The sequence below is a fragment of the Teleopsis dalmanni genome, chromosome 1 (genome assembly GCF_002237135.1).
Source record: "Teleopsis dalmanni isolate 2A chromosome 1, ASM223713v2, whole genome shotgun sequence".
In the NCBI taxonomy this organism is placed as follows: Eukaryota; Metazoa; Arthropoda; class Insecta; order Diptera; family Diopsidae; genus Teleopsis; species Teleopsis dalmanni.
Window position 1 is genome coordinate 44,262,767 of NC_051846.1, and position 18,071 is coordinate 44,280,837.

The 18,071-nt window shown below is 27.3% G+C and overlaps 2 protein-coding genes and 1 long non-coding RNA gene across 11 annotated transcripts in view; 1 reads left to right on the forward strand and 2 right to left on the reverse strand.

Annotated features, from left to right (window-relative positions):
* The window catches only part of LOC119665838 (death-associated inhibitor of apoptosis 1), a 41,435-nt gene extending 37,587 nt beyond the window's left edge, over window positions 1-3,848 (reverse strand). The window contains exon 1 of the mRNA XM_038075090.1: window positions 3,754-3,848. The gene's annotated coding sequence lies outside the window, so the exon portion shown is untranslated. The remainder of the gene's footprint in view (window positions 1-3,753) is intronic.
* Window positions 3,849-8,017: 4,169 nt separating this feature from the next.
* On the reverse strand, window positions 8,018-10,503 carry LOC119670527. Its single transcript, XR_005251719.1, has 3 exons — window positions 10,410-10,503; window positions 9,150-9,393; window positions 8,018-8,104 (listed from the first exon to the last, which is right to left on the reverse strand). It is a non-coding gene; the product is annotated as an uncharacterized LOC119670527 (long non-coding RNA).
* The window catches only part of LOC119670526 (protein phosphatase 1 regulatory subunit 12A), a 76,951-nt gene continuing 66,978 nt past the window's right edge, over window positions 8,099-18,071 (forward strand). For 8 of the 9 annotated variants that reach the window (XM_038080808.1, XM_038080807.1, XM_038080805.1 and 5 more), the window contains exon 1: window positions 9,539-10,286. In XM_038080808.1, coding sequence (XP_037936736.1) covers window positions 10,032-10,286 — 255 coding nt within the window. In that variant the 5' untranslated portion in view covers window positions 9,539-10,031. Of the gene's footprint in view, window positions 8,271-9,538; window positions 10,287-18,071 lie in introns of those variants that run through there. The other variant, XM_038080806.1, reaches the window with a different exon arrangement.

Sequence of the window (18,071 nt, forward strand, 5' to 3'; positions counted from 1 at the left end):
CTGTATTTATATACTTTAATTCGACTTGAAGTTGCAATTTCCAACAGGATGTGATTTAAAAAAAGCACAGATGTTAGATAGGCCTTACTCCTTTCTAAGGTGGAATTTATATTCAAACATCTAGCTTCCATTGTTATCGGTGTATTTTCTAGGAATTTAAGTTTATTGCCGCAATAGACTGATAAGTGTATTAAGAGTATTGTGGTGTAAGCCCTCACAGCAAGTAATCTCGTTGAAAAACTATAGACCCTGTACCTAGTAACCTTCCCGCTTTCAGGAAAGAGTTATCGTGTTAGAACATTTCCGAGGTAAGCGGTGCCTGTCATAAAAGGTGACTACAATTCATTAAACACTGCGCTCTATTATTTTGGAATATATCTGGTAGGAAGAGAGTTTTCACTTGCGACACATCAAAAAGTTGAAATCTAACACCACGGGGTGCAGGTGACCACAACTTTAGTTGCCCTGTTTTTATTTTGAATGTTTACCAATTTTGAGGCTTCTGTATTAATATGCCCGTGGAGTCTTTTATTAAGGACAGTAGCCGTCTTTTGTATCACGTTCACAACGGCGTTCACGCTCAAGTCTGGATATAGATCAAAATTACTACTTAGTGTGGTCTTTATTCTGAAATTACTATATTATCTTGATATTTTTAACAAAATTATAATGACAGAGAAGACTTCAAGCTGCCTACTTTATATTAATATTAAGTAGTTGGTTCGTTTTGATAGGTCTTAGTGTTATTGCTTGCAAAATGCCTTTTAAAATATTATTTAGATAGAGCTTGTTTAATAATTAGTTCAATATAATTTAGGAGGAATGTTATTCTAAGTGTTGAGTAATAAAAATGTTCGGTAATAGATAAAAGTGAAAAATAAATGCTTTAATTAAGAGAACATGTTTTTTAAATGATAAGTAAAGTAACATTCATTTGTAAACGTTTTCGTTATCTTTCGAAAAATAAAATATAAGTTTTAAACTAATATTTAACAACAAATTCCAATTTATTTTATAAAAAGTGAGAATTCATTGATAGATACTTAACGATCTTAACATAACAGTGAGACGCATTTTATTTTGCAAAATATCTGGCAACACTCGACTCACGCATTTCAAAGGAAACAATTGAAATTGAATATTATAACATGTGGGAACAAATAATCCTTTCCATTAAGGGAAGGCAGCTTTCTTTATTTGCTTCAATATATAAATTAAGCGATGATGGCTAATGACGATAAAATTATATCTATTGTTAACCTTCTAGTTTGTTAGTTAGCCGATTTCTAAGTTCATCAGCTTAGGATCTAAATCTCTTCCAACAAGATACAATTTTGTCTTCTAAACTCATCTAATAAGGCCACCACTAAAAAGATTATATGATTACTCAAAACATCTAAACTATATATACTTCGATGTGGAACAATTAGGAACATTATTTGACCTGATATTGAGATTATTTCAAGTGATACAATTCAATATAATTTAAAAACTACTTATGTTAACAATATGAATATAAGCTGTGTTTAAAAGTAAACACGAATAGATACTGTTGGTTAGATTATCTATTGGTAAATCGAAACACCTCCCATATTCATATAAGTTAGTATTGTTTATACTATTGGTGTTTCTCTACGGTTGTGACAATTCGTTGCTCACAGAGGTAATTCTTCGAAAGCCACAAACGTTTGTTACTAGATATTTTCCTCGCATCCTTAAATCACAATAAGTACTTTTGATTTGTTCGAGCAATGCAATATAAAACCGGACCCTACATAATCATCATCCGCAGATTGTATATACTCCAAGAAAGCGAGTTTAAGGAATTTCTCGGTATGTTCTAGCCTGTAATCTTTAAAGAAATAGAAGAAGAGAAAGACCAAATAGCACAAAATTGTATGTGTTTGAGATACTTTACCGAAATCCGAAGACAGTGGTTCTCATCCTTTTTTTGACCAAGGACCACCATGATATTTTTGTTTTTAGTAAGGACCATAAAGTTTAAGAATAATAAACTGTATAATTATTTAAATATGTTTTATTTATCTCTGGTATAATATATAATAAATTGTATAAGTGCATAGGTACATTATATAGGCTATAAAAATAGGTATATATTATCTTGGAAATTTCTTGTATTTATTTTTTAATAAGTGAGGTCTCAGTGAATAAACTACATGCTATGTATTTATACCTGTTAAATTTGATTCACATGGCCTTCTAGCCATGTCGCAGACCACTGGTCAAAAACCACTGCTCTAAGACATTAGTTAACAACTTTTAATTCTCTATTTTTACCACATTTTATTTATTTAAAAAATTTACCAATAATTTTGATTACAAATGTGTGGTTCGCTTAGTAGCCCAAGCAGAAGTGGAGGAGGTCACTTTTATGGTGTTGAGAGCTACCGAATCTAAACGGGACTTTTTCAGACAAACAAGTTGATATTCCGTTTGGCAGTAATCATGCGATGGAATAATATCGAATAATAACTCCGTTAATGAAGTTAAGCACAGAGCCGGATTCGAAAAGATGCGGGTATTAACTTATACAAAACGATGAACAATAAACAGAGGACTTTTAGGTTAAATAAAATAAAAAAACGTTTGCATGAGAGCTCATTTGGAGTTAATAGTAGAAAAGTGGAAAGTAGTATTAGTGGAAAAGTGGAGAAAGACCAAAAAAATATAGTGAGAAAGGTGGAAGAATGTGATGCTATTCGAACAAGTTTTTAGCACAAACTGGGTACGATTTGTTTTACCGAAGTCCTTTAGCTTCTAAAGGAGTTAAAAAAACAATGAATAGTAGAAAAGGCTTTAAATATATAAAATAATATATATTGCCATAAGAGGTTATTTAAAATTAGTGGTATGTTGAGGTACTTTAAAAAAAAATCCAAAGGTGTAGGTTTTCGCCTACTTGCTCTAAATCTGCTCTCTGAAGAGAGCAATGAGATCTACAATCAATTTAAATCTTATATCTGAATTTAGATAGAAGTAATTTATTTATTTCAAACTCTTAATATTAAACTAAAAATTTGATTATGTTATATACCATATGCTCTTAATTAAAACAATAGAAATCTATATATAATAATGATCAATAACAAAATTTTATGAAAACAGCTGCTTAGTGATATATTTATAATAATAAAAAAAATATTAGATATTTTAAGCATTTAAAATAAAAAAATTTATATGTGATTAATATTTAAAATTTATTAAATTAATTTTCCCACGAAAAAACAATTTTTTTCCCGCAAATTCACACGCAAAACATTTAGTAGACATAAAAAAATAAAATTCCCACAGGACATGGCTATATTAATGTTACCATGAGAAAATCACAAAAAAAAAAAAAATAAATTTGGAAAACATGTGAATGAACTCCAAATCGAATAGTTCAACGATTTTCCTTTTTGTTTTTCATTTTTTCATTTCTTCTTAAATTCTTATGTGAATTAAGTGCGCCAGCATCAATGCAAAGCAAGGATGTTCAGGAAGCGAGCAGGGATAATATCTGCTTTGTTTGATGAAAAAAAAAATGTTTTTTTCTTTGCCTATAGTACAATTACTACCGCACACAGAATCTGTTTACTACAGATTCACATAAAAATCCTACAAAATAGTCCTACATAAATCGAACGTGCGTGGAAGAGAGATGACAATAGTGACTCTCCGCTACTAATAACATTCATTTGTAGACTTTTTTATTTACTTTTTCAAATGAAAACAAAACAATGGGAGACTTACCGAAGTCATCTTGTGCCAACTTTGAATTTCCGCATCAAACTAAACTTTTCTGCTTCACAGTCACAATGCAATTATTTATTATTTAATATTTATTTATTTCAAATAATTTTTAATTTAATACTTTTAATTCTTTGGTTATGTAGTTTTATCAATACTTTTCAAAATGTTTTTAACAATTTTGTTTGTCAGACGCTTGTCGCCAGCTTTTATTATTGGTAACTTTTATCATAAACATGCAGCGCATTTCAGCCTCGTAGATGATAAGTATATTGAATAACTTTCAGTTTATTTTTAATATTATTTAATTTTATCTTATCATTTTAAATGCCAACACATATGTTTGTGGGTCTTAACCGAAATAATCTTAATTAAAAATTTTTTATAATTACATTATAGTCTTATTGCATAAAATAATTTACGTGGCAATTGAAATAAAATTAAATTAAAAAAAAAAAATTTATTACATATTATGTATCTAATATTTAGTTTAACGTTTTGCACTTATAATTTATTTATAGTTCTTCATAATACTTTATTTTGGTTTTAAATTAAAAACCAACCAACTATTTACCATATATATGTTAACAGTGCACGAACGTATATTTTATGTCGAAAGTTGTATTTGGACTGCGCGCCAGCGACGACTGCAACGAAAATTTCAAACAAAAATACCAACTCAAATAAATAGAAAATGTTCACTACTTTCTGGTTTCCATACGTGAATTCGTTACGCAAGGCAATATGCAATATGTAAACAAACGCAGCGATGCCGTACCTCTCATGGCTTGCAGTTCGTGCTTTTTGGCCTAACAAATTTGAAAGAATATGTGAATGGCAAATGTGCGCGGTAAGCGGCAATTTCACTCCAATAGTAACTTATTATGTTCTCGTATATTCTTCTCACTCACTTATCGCTTATTGCCTTGTTGCTCAAAATTCAAGAACATAGAATTCTATGTTTTCTATATTTATTTATAATGGGCTTAAGTTTATATTACTTATCACATTCTACCACCATTTAAGTACTTCTACGTTTTTGAATATTTCTTTTATGGAGTATTGCCAGATAAATATGAAAAATTAAATTATTATTATTATTTATTCGAATATAAATGATTAAAATAATTTTATGAATTATTTATTTTTAGGCCTCGCACTTATTTATTATTTATTAGTGGCTCGCAAGTATGTCAAAAAATGCATGCTAGCCTATATTCGCTAAGCGAGTTATTGGCATGACTGTTGCAATCTGTCACGTCTTATGTTTTGGCAAATAGTTATGCCAATAACTGTTGCAATCTGTCAAGTCTTATGTTTTGGCAAATAGTAAATCTTGCATATGTGCACATAATGCAAGCAAATTACATTTTGTACAAAAATAAATAATTCATATAAATTGAAAAATAAAATGAATACAGAATTAAAGAGGGAAAATAAAAATGTTGAAAATTTCAAAATAAAACAGTAAAATTTTCTTTTTTCCCAATTTTCAAATTTATGAAATTTTTGAATTTTTTTTTTGAGCTTTTGTTTACATATGATTTTTGACATACGATTGCAATATTCATTGGAATTTCCAATTAGGGTTCACAATAGCTCGCTTACTGCGTTGGTAACACTTTTTATTTCACTGACCGAAATATTTGGCCACTTCAAAACAACTTGCCTAAATAGAGAAAATAGTGTTGTTGTTTTGAGTACATTTCAGCCAGTATAGACTAGCAACTTTCTGTTTTTTGCCATACTTGCGAGCCACCGAAAAGGCCTATTATTTTAAAGAAATTATGTCGAAAATTTTAATTTAACATTAATTAGCGCTACATAAAAGGATTTCTCTAATACAAAAATAAACTTAAAATGATAATAATAGTCATTTTCTTTTGTAAGCATGTCACAAAAGAACAAATAAAATAAGCACTACTTCTGATGCCAACTCTGTATAAAATGCAGATTTTGTTAGGCTTATATGTGCAAAACACGTTATAAAATTTAAAGTTGAAATTTTGAAAATTAATAATAACATAATTCTTTGCAAATATTAGTACTGATAAGAATATTTTGTTTTACATATTTCTGAATAAAATATAATTTTTCGTGTCTTTTTACAGTAAAATAATACATAGAAAAAATAACATATTTGTTACGAACAATGACGACACGAAATACGAATAATTATCGAAATCATTCGTTGACAGATCAAAAATTCAAAACAACACTTTTAAAAATCGTTCACAATAGACGAATTTTTAGTGTTGGTAACCATGTGATTTGAGCTGCTCAAGTTAAGTGCTTTCAAAAAATTTGGAGTAAATAAGCCAGCAGTGTTGTTGTGTACATAAGAAAAAGCCTATTGAAACGTGAAAATAATAAGAATTAAGACATAGTATAAGTAAACCAGCAAGTCATTAATACATTACAAGCTTTAAAGCATAAAACAGATATAAATAAATAGAAAAAACCCATAATCACAGCTTAGCAGCACTTTCAACGAATTATTTTTCTTTAATTTTAAGCTACGTGGGTTTATATAATCCATCCACCATTTGGATTAATTCATTACAAATCTTAAAAATATTACTAAAATATAAAAACCAATAATATTCTTGTTAAGACTTTAATAGATTAACAAGTTAAATAAAGCTTTAAAGGTATTACTAATGGAGTTATTACTACTTATATAAATATTTTTTTATTGATTTGTAACAAAGATAATAAATTTTTGTATTATTAAATTGAAAATATTCAGTAAACAAATTTATTAAGTAAATGTTTTAAAATTAAAATTTAAATTTTGCTTGCAATAAAAATACAACCCTGAAACCGTAATACTTCTTAAAGCCATAGAATACAAGAATAGGAAGTTAAAAGAAGCCTTAAAAGTTAACAATATGCTAAAATACTTTTATTTCCACTTGAATTTATATGTTATTTTCACTTCTATGTAATTTCATTATATGATTAATGTATATGCTTCATTTTTCATTGTAAAGAAAATGAAATTATAAAGCATTATAATGTTAATAGTGTGATACAAATACTTTCCATTTAATAGAAACTGCGTGAATTATTTTATTCATAAAATAAAATTTTATTCAGTTTTAAAACATGCCATACTATATTTAACTGAAGTGTTTCTCTTGTGAGCATTATAAAATTGATCTTTAATAGTTATTGTTGTATTATGTACATAAAATAATTTTATTTTAAACTGATTACTGGTATGGACAATGTAACAGAAATTATAAATAATAAAAACATAGATAGATAGATAATATATATTAAAGATCAATAAAGATAATATGTGCTATATTACTGAAATCATTTATTTAAATATTTAGTTTATAATTAATATAAAAAATTTAATCCAAGAATGTATTGTTGATACATTGATATATTTAGTAACTATAAATTAAGCATTGTTATTTGTCAATCTAAGCCCTTGTTGCTAGAGACTTGCCATGTGTTGCTATATTTTCTTGTTTTGCTATTAATGTCAATTGATATGGCTTTGTATGATTTTCAACAATGAAATTAAAGATTACTGTGCTTTAGTATTTATATGAAATTTATTGCATTTAATATTTAAAACTACAATGTACATACATAATGAATACGTTTTTCACGTACGCTATTTTTGTGATTCTATTAATTTTATAACGAAAAATGATATGCCAGAGTTAAATTTTGCCAAGTTCTTGTATATAAACAGAAGTATATGTCGCCAACATAATAAATAATGTCTGGAGAAGGAGATAAGTGGAAATATATAAAAATTTGTACACTATATTTATAATACTTAATTCAATATACTTTAGCTTTATTTAGCTTTATTCAATATACTTTATACTTTAATTACTAAATTAATGTATGTATCTTAAAAAATTGTATTTTATATAAATATATAAAATAAATTAATTTGGTTTTTATTTTTTTATTATCAAGACCAAAATTTTTAACGCTTTAACCAAAGAAACAGTTCTTTGGTTTTAACATCGCATATTTCGCAGTGCCATCTAACGGAAAATTGTAGCAATTTTACAATGTTTTAACAAGCATTTTTTATAAGTATATTTAACAATATAAAATTAAAAAATCTGTTTTTATTACCAATGTATTGTTTTTCTTTTAAATACAATATTTTAATACATGTAAACATAATTTTCTTTATTGAAAAATATTTTTGATTAACTGTGAAGTGCTGCCAACTTTTTAATAGTGCTGCCATTTTCAAGCGAATAAGTTCCACACAATTGCTGTCACTGTGCAAAATAACACTGCCAACGGAGTATTCAGTCGAAATCGTGAGGTGAAGTGAATTGGAAGACGCAGTAGATAGCAAAATGCTAAAAGTCTTAAACGAGCGAGCAGAATAAGAAAAAATTATACAAAAAAAAGAAATATCAAATTATAGTCAAAACGCGTATTTCTAATTTTATAGAAAATATAATTTTTTAAGTTTATAAGTTATGTGAAAAATAATTATGAAATTGTGAAAAAGCTAATGAAAGTGAAAATATGTAAGAAAGTAGTATACAAAAGTAATTAAAAATATATTAAAATATCAGCGAATGCGTACGAAAATTAACGACCGCTCCCAAGTCCCCAAAAGCAAAAAAAAAAAAGAAATTCTTAAAAAAGATAAAATTGTGAAGAAGAGTTTGTGAAAATTGCATTTATAAATATACAACCAAAAATTAAAATAATGTCTATAGTTTAATTTTAATAATAATAAACAACCAAAATGTGTTTTAAAATAATTGCATCGGTTTGCATTTGGTGGGGAAAAATGCAAAGCCAATTGTGTTATTAAAATTTTCTCTTAACGCAAAAACTAATCAACTCGTAATTAAAAATGAAATTTAATATTGTATTACGGATATATAACATTAGTACAGCTGCCTGCACTATTAAATTGTTATAATTTCTGTGCTACTTTATTGTAATTTTTTTCTCCATATATTTACTTTAGTTTTGTCGTGTTGCTTTTTATCGTTTTACGCGGCTGTTGATTTTCTGAAACGAGAGCACAAGAGCAATGAGACAGAAACAACAACAAACATCAAATCATAATGCAAATGAATTCCACATGTAAAATTATAAAATAAAGATTTTAAATAATTGCAATTATTGAATAGTACAAAATATCAAAAAAAAAACTATTCAAAATAAATGCTATTATAAAAAATTAAATAAAAAATATTAATTAGGACTGCAATAAGTTCTTATACTGTAGTTAATATGAATTTTCATCCAATAAGAATTTAATTTTAACTTTATTGTATTAAATAACTAATCGGTTTTCATAATGAAGGCGTATAATTTAATTAAAACTTAAACTTTAATTAATTTCAAACAAATATTAAATATTAAAATAATTTAGAAATGCTATATTGCACCAATTCTATTTAAACCGGCCTATAATGTTAAGGAATTTTTTTTCTTTTATTTCTATTTTGGTGTTCCCTTTTGCGCTTCTATTCTTTTGCTCAAATTGATAAATTTGGATCTCGTCTATTCTCTTTATTTTTGTGCGTTTCGTTGTTTTGTTGTTTTTGTTTCCCAACGTTTGCGGCGGCTGTCATATTAAAGTGGATTTTAATTCCTGTGGAGCGTACCACATTCGCCTTTGTAATTTGGAAGCTAAAATAATGAATTTGTTTTGATGATCTGCTTTATATCAATCGCTAGTTTCATATATAAATTTTCTTTACAGAGCAAATTTATTAAGAAAAAATAACAAAAAAAAAAAAAATTACATAAATAATAAATACAAGAAAAACAAAATGATTTTTGACGCAGATTTTTTTAAAAAACTTAAAAAGTTAGTACAAAATTTTTGTGAATAGTTTATTTATTTTCGCAAAGTGAAGTAGTGATACACTCCATGTTAAGAAAAATCGACCAGAATGTTATAGAGAAAGAAGATTAAAGAAAGTGCAGTGAGGTGGAAAAGAAATACGCTTTTATTTTTTTATAATTTGAAGTGAAAAAATAAGTAAACTAATAAATAAAAAAAAAAAAACAAAAATTATATGCTGCAGGTAACTTGATGCAAACAAACCTACGATAACAATCAAATCAACAAGAAGAATCGAGACGACTTATGGCAGCGATATATATATATATGATTAATTCGTTTTACAATCTCTGTAAATAATATCTGAAACATTACGAAAATATAAGTCCCAAGCCAAGTCCCAGGCAAGATTTAAGATCGTTAAGATCACGTTTTTAAATATCCGATATACAACCACGAAGAAGAAGCATAAATAAACAAGATGACATCTCTAGACGTGCGTAGCAACTCTGCCGTTATGAAACGTGCTGAACAGCTTAAACGCTGGGAAGAATCAGAAACAAATCGTGAACCTCCAACCCCAAAACCAGAGAAGGGGCGCAAAATAAAATTTTCTTCAGGTTGCGTCTTTTTAGCAGCTTGCCTTTCTGGAGATAAAGAGGAAGTTCTTAAGCTTCTAGAACATGGCGCGGATATAAACACTGCCAATGTTGATGGACTAACAGCATTGCATCAAGTAAGTGCGAGTTTTGAAACTATTGTACTAGGTTATAAACATTATTATATAGGATATATTAATAGTTAATGATTGGCAAATTTATTCATTTATAATTGAAATAATTGTTATTAATTATAACACCTGTTTAATAATAAATTCTTATCTTTATACATATCGTCCATTCTACTTTGTTTCGTAAATTAATAATTTTCATAGCTAAAAAAAACAATTTAAATTTGATTACTTCATTTCCGGATATGATACTGATTTCTGATACCGAAAAAGTTCCCTTAGAAGTATTATTATTTTTTATTTTTAAAATATTGTTGATTTGACATTAAATTCACAATTAAAAAAATTTTACATCAGATATTAAAAAAATATATGACAAACTAAGTTTAATATAATTTCTATTTGATATTTAAAATATGCTAAACATCACTTGAATTTATATGAACGCGGTATACCCTAATAACCTTGTTATACAGATAGTCATATGACGAATAGTGACGGATATTTTACGTTTCTTTTAGACAGAGAGCCATATAAGAATTGTCAATCATCTACCTTTACTACTATTTTTGTGCACAAATTTAAAAGTTATTTAATATATTTACAATATATTAAGCAAGAATATACGTATTTACTTCTAATAAACGTAAATTATAGGATTTATCACTGAGCAACACTGTTTTGATATACGTGATGACCCACAGAAAACCTCGTCACCGTGATCAAATTTAAATAGAAATATCTCGCTTTTTGTTTTATATTAAAAACCATTATAACCTCACATTTCACCGGAATATGACTGCCTAAATAACATGGTTCTAAGTTTATTTAGCACTTTAGTTATATTTGATCGAATTAATAGGTCTTTCTAGAATATGTTACGAGTTGATAATATATTACATGTGTGGCAATTGAGCAGAGAAATTTTTTTTACATTACACTCTTCTACGTTCTATTGTTATGCGAGTTCCTATAAGATATAGACAAGTTATTTTAATATCTGTCGTTGGTACAACGTGTTCTTGTTATATGTCTTTAATATTATTTGATAAACATTATGCTCTATTTATACTTGACTCTCCATAATTCGAACATCGCAGTAATGTGAACACCACAATTATCTTCATTGCATTATTTTTAATCGTTAAAAGTCGAAAAAAGCATTTCTTCAATGATCTTGTCACAAAATTTATAAACATATACGAACGATTTTATTATATATGCATTTTTTGGAAGTTGGTTTGAAGTAATAACAGATCGGTGCGTATATCGTTAGGTTTAATTTGCATAAAGTCTTCATATGCAAATGCAAAATTCGACTTCTTACTTTTAGCTGTGAGTCAAATAACAAACTATATAAATTATAGATTATAAATAATTATAGATAACTTTTAGATTATTGATAGTACACTGTGTTTGTTATTTTGAGTATAATTTTAAAGATGATTGTTAAATACAACCGATTTTGGTTAATCTGGTAGGCCGTAAGCAATGCATAAATATTTAGTTTCCTAGAAATACTAGATACATTTTTGAGAACAACTTAAAACTCCGTGAGTTGCTAAGTAAGTTCCACTCATATGAAGAATGTCGTTTCTTGGTATAGACTATATTCAATTTTTATACCGTTTTATTGATAAAATACGGATCAAGTGTAAATATTTGGATAGCAAAGCTAAATTTAATAACTCATTGATATATTGTTTGCTTAAAACAAACTAGATTCTTGTAGTAAAAGATATATTTAGTAAATTTCATCAAACAAATTTCAGTTCTAAATAGTCATATTTTGTAAAAAGGTACAAAAGTATTTTTTTTGATATTAAAAACTTTATATATTGTTCGTTTTCAAGACTAACTAAGATATAGATTGTCAAGCAAATCCGGAATTAAAAAAAATATTTAATCATAAAAATGATCATATCTCAATAATAATCTTTCCTTACGAAAAATGGAACACTGACTGGTTTTCTAAGCGATACTTTTACGTTGAGCTGAATGATTTTGAAAATAGGGCTGTAACCAAAAATTTTCTTTGGAGGGGGGCTATTAAGTTTACTTCAGAATTATAAAAAACTGACTAAAAACTATCAAAACTTATCAAAAGAGAACGCGTGAACACTGCAAGGGTTGCTGCAGTTCTTTCTGGTCATTAGTGTATAGGAATCTACGCAGAGAAATTACGCATTTCTCATAATTCTCATTGCAGCAGTTGTGGAAACCCACAGTAAAAATAAACCATTATACATTTTCTCTGTGAATGTCCGGCTTTAGCGCCTAGAAGAAATAGGTTTTTAGAAAGATACTTTTTTGATAGTTTATCAGACTGTCATCGGTGAAAACGAAAGACTTATTTACCTTCTGCTCAAAAAATACTCGGATTTTGTAAATACAACAAACAAATTTAAATTTTATTCCAATTTTATTTTATCTCCATCAAAATATGCTCCTTCTGAAGCGATACACATATGCCAACGCTTAACACAATCTTCCATACACTTTTCGTAGCCCCGTAAAGGTATGGTTTTTAGCTCCTTCAGCGAATTCTCTTTTACCGATTTAATCGACTCAAAACGCTTACCACGAAGGTGCAATTTGAGTTTCGAGAACAGGAAAAAGTCGCACGGATCCAGATCTGGCGAATATGGTGCCTGAGCGATGATAGTGGTGCCGTGTTTGGTTAAAAAATCGCGTACAACAAGAATTTTCCATTGTAAAAATCGCTAAATGCACTTGAGGTAGTCTCACATTAACAGCTGCTGTAAACAAACTAATTGACAGATGACACTCAGATTTGTACCATATGTCAAGAAAAGGTGTACCAACATAACAAAAAAAAATTTTTTTAAAAAGGTCTATTAATTAAGGAGACACTAACAAACAACAAAATCCGGATACTTTTTGATCATAAGGTAATTATCTAAATTCGATGGGAGTCTCTACTCGCCTATATTAGGGGTTCTTGTGAGGAAAGTGGTAGCAAAATAGCGAAAAATTGCTAATTAATGTATGTTGAAGTTATCTAATGGCCTACCACTGCAACTAACCAACTAACCAAAACCTAATTAAAAATTAACTAAAAAAAATAATTATAGCTTAAATTGATGATTATGTATTAGTCATGATGTATTAATATAAAGAAATATTCATTCAGTTCGGGGGGCTTCAGCCTCATCCGTTTAAGTTCACCCTGGCTACGTGCCTGCTTGAAATCTGATTCTTTAATGTTCATTAGTTATGAATAATTTTAACTTTAACTCGAGATGAGTTTTGAAGAAAGAATTTTTTTTATGTAAAAAATATTGATTAGTTTCTTGGAAATTACAAGTCTAGCAACTAACATAAATCTCTAGAAAATGCTATAAATTTTATGCTATAAAAATTGTCACATGGTATTTCTGTCAACTGAACATGCATTTATATTATATTGTACATTACAAATGTATGAATATATATGTATGTAAGCGTTGTATTATTGTATCTCAAGTGTAAATTTGTGTATGGTGCAATTACAGTGCATTACGTCAGAATCTTATCTATGCAAGAAAACTAACTATACACTGACTGACCAAAGCGTCAAGCGCCTAGCCAAAATAAACATTAAAAATGAACAAAAACGGGAAAAAATTATATATCCACAAATACAAAAAATATATATATTGTATAAATAAATATACGCTAACATTTCCACACGTTAATATTTCGAAATTCTGAACAATATAATCCCATTTGAATTTTATTTTATTTTTTTAAAAAAAAATTTTTTTTTTTATTTTTTTTTTATTTTTGTTGTTGTATTTTATTTTATTGTTGTACGGTCGGCGTCGGCACATGCTGTTGCTGTCGCGGCTGAGCAAAATTAACAAATTCGTTTCTAATGCAAACTGACGATTTACAAGCCGAAAGATCTATTTTTAAGACTGATTTTCGCAAATCATTTTCTTCTGTTTCAAAACTTAAAATAATTTGAAAAATGAATGCAAGAACAACACAGTGTAGCACAGCAACAACTAAACTACAACAACAACTATTATAATAATAAATTTCGAACCAAAATTTCCTTGAAAATAAAATGTATTTTATTTATTATGTGTTCATGCAGCAATTTTAAAAACAAATTAAAAATTTATTTGCATTATCTGTAAGGCTTTCTAAAACGATTTTATATTCTGTTAGTTATTCTATTTAGTTTTTAAAAATGTTTATAAAATTGATTATTAAAATACATAATTTTACAGTTCATGTTTTTATTTAATTTAATTAATTAATTAAATTAATTTATTCAAATAAATATCTCTATCAACAAACATAATTTAAAATTTAGTTCAAGCATTGAAGTATACGTTATATTTTATATATATTATAATTTTTAAACAATTTATTTAAATTGTAATATATTATTATACTATGGACCTATAGGCCTAAGTGGATTTCTTGAGATCGCCGACCTATAACCTAACCTAACCTAACATATTGTTATAATACTTGACACAATAGTATGGTCAAGTATGACTTTAGGTCAGTTGCCTAATTAACACTGACTCTGAGCTTTAAATTGGACAGGTTATGGGTTTAAACCTTGGTACTTAAATGTTTAAAAAATTATTTCGAAAAATAGCTCTGATGAAGTGTATTTGGAAATACTCGAAACAGTTGTATGATCAGTCAATATTTAAATAATTAAAAAAAATTTTGTTGTTCATTACCATTCAAAAATTTTATTATAAAAAAATATAAAAAATAAAAAAATAAAAAATTAAAAAAATAAAAAAATAAAAAATTAAATAATAAAAAAAATTAAAAAAAAATATTCTGTTAAGAAAATACTTAAGAAAATACTTGTTAAGAAATACTTTTCGTCTTAATTGACTTTAAAAATGAAATTTGTTATTATTATTTGTGATATAGCTTTATAAGGTATGTTGGTAAATAGGTTTAGTTTTATTACTGAGTCATTGTAGTACAGTTTGCAATAGATATCATTAAATATTTTGAGAACCATCGTGATGTTTTGAGAAACTTTGCTAAAATTTGCATTATGCTATTCACAAATATGAATATGTTATCTATAGGCAGAATTTCTTGTTTATATAGTATTGAAGTTGTTGTAGAAGGATAGTAACTTAGCAGATGATGCACACTTCCCTCTTTTGTCTTAGTTTGGTAGTGCAATTCAGTTTAATGGTAATTAAACTATCAGTTGTAATAGATCAATTACTGGAACTATTGTTGTACCGTTTACAAGGACTTCCTTAGTTCTTTTATGAACCACTCTGATTTTTTAAGAAATATTGACAAATTATCCATTGAGATGTTGACATATATCGTTAGACTATCTACTGACTACTGTCATACATACTTAATTGTACATACTTAATTATAAATTATATAGTATTAAAGTTGTTACAATTTCTCTTCTTCTCAGTTTGGTAGTACAGTTTGTTTTAATTGTGATATATTATTTTTTGTAATAAAATGTCTTGCTTAACCGGTTAGGTTTGGTTAGGTTAACATCCTAAAGCAACCATTTACAATAGATTTCTTGCCTAATTTAAGAAATTTAAAGAATATTGCCAAATTTTCTATTGAGGTGTTGATAAATTTCGATAGACTATCCACCGACACTATGTTGATTATATGTACTAAATTATAGATTTCATAGTATTGAAATTGTTAAAGTTAAAAATTGATATATGTTCCCTTCTACCTCATCATCCTCTGGTTACAATAACCATATGATAGTGGCCTCTTTTACTTACGCTCTACTTTTACGGTTTATCCGCTTTAGTTGGTTTATGCATCATTTATTCCAAAGAATCTGATCAATTTGACAATCTTTTGTTGCGTCTTGCTTTAGTTTCTCAGGTGAGTGCCTAGCATAAATTAGTAATTTAGGGACGTTAAAATCATACATCTTGTTTTCTTTAAAGAGTGCGTATCTAATAACGTTAGTGTATGATCTGTACTACTACTTAAAAAAAATGTTACTGTGTCTTGACAATAGAAGAACGCACATACGATAATATTCTTATTGATCTCATCAAGAAAGTAGTGATAGTGCAGTACATCTTCAGCCTCATGTTTTATGCTGCCATATACGTAACTATTAACATTTTCCAATACAGAAAAACTAAGAATTAAGAATACTTATAATCTTCTCTTTTTGTTTTTTTTTATTTCAGACAAATTTTTGAATTTTTGTCATTGAAATAGAAAAAGGGTTAATTATCGACCCTTAAGTGTTATTACAACAGCTGCTTTAGTTGTTCAGATAAATGAAGATCGATCATTTTGCCCTAATTAAAAAAACGGAAAAACTGTTATGGGAACAAGATAATTTCAAATTTAATTGTTTTCAAAGTTTCTATATTTAGAATTTTAAAACTTTGTTATATATTTTATATTAAATATAATTTTTTTATAATTAAATGTCTAAAACCAAAATTTTTCGAAAATTAGGTTTTAATAGATAAAAGTTCGTACAAAATAATTTAATAATAAATTATCGATTTTTTTATCATATATATGTAGGGCGTTTATTCACTAAGTGACAGAATTTCTGGAGGCGAAAATTTTCTTCAAAAAACAAGTAAATTCGTTTGGGTTTGATGGTAAGGGTTCATTTATCGCAAATAGACCCATGAGGTTTCAGAAACAGTTTACCTCAAAAAACCTTTAGTTGAAAACCCGCAATATCTTGAAGATTTCATCTACTGAAATAACTTAAGTCACATATTAAAGTGCATTAAACTTTCGTTAATTTAATAGCAACATATTGTTGAATTGGATTTAAAAACAAACAATTTTTTTTCAAGAGAAACAAATTTTTTCGTATTATTTTTTATATTGTATAGGATCCAAATTCAAATTCGCGAAGACTAGTTAAAATTGATAAAAATAAAATAACGACTATAATCGAAACCATTGAAGAATAATCGACATCAACAATGATAACAACAATAAAAACGCTTTAATTTTGGGACTTAATACATATGTTGGTTCTACTTGTTCTTACATGAAAAATTTGATCTATCATTCTGACTTATTCAATGAACTTTATAAGGCAAACGATTACTAAAAATTAAAAATGGGTTATCTACAATAATGCTAAGTGCAAAAGATATAAAATAAAAAAATACAAACGGGTTCAAAGTACATGGTAGGCCAACATATATTAATGAAAACGGATGCTGTCTGGTAGAATTTAAAGATAAACGTTTTTTCTTTTGAGCTTTAATTTGACATTTTTCGAAAGTGTTCATACTGTCCCAAATTAAGGAAATCATATGTTTTTTGTTTACAATTCTAGTGTTAAAAATTACATGCTCCAAACACCATTTGTATCCAAGAAATTTTAAAAATTGATTATTATAACTTTAAACAATCTAATTCAGTAGTTTTTTAGCTTTAATGGAATTATTGTGAATTATTATTTTTCACTCTATTTTAAATTAATAACAGTTACAGTTTTTTCTCTATATTCAAATTTAAAAATTTGCACTACTCTCAAAATATTTTCTCGGTTTTATTTAAGTCAACTGTCACTGACATTTATTTAAAAAAAATGTCCTTTTTTCTTTATCTCAACTTTATCTTTTGCTAAATATTTATCTTACGCATAGTTGCATTTGAAATGTCCCTTAATTTCAGCCTTCGTTTTAACGAAATTAAGGACATTTTTCTTACTTACTTTCGCTGAAACGAAAAATAACGAATATATTGAAGCTGCGTTTTCAGAGCATGATATTCTGGACATATTACTACCAGAAAGGTACCAAAATAAAGAATATA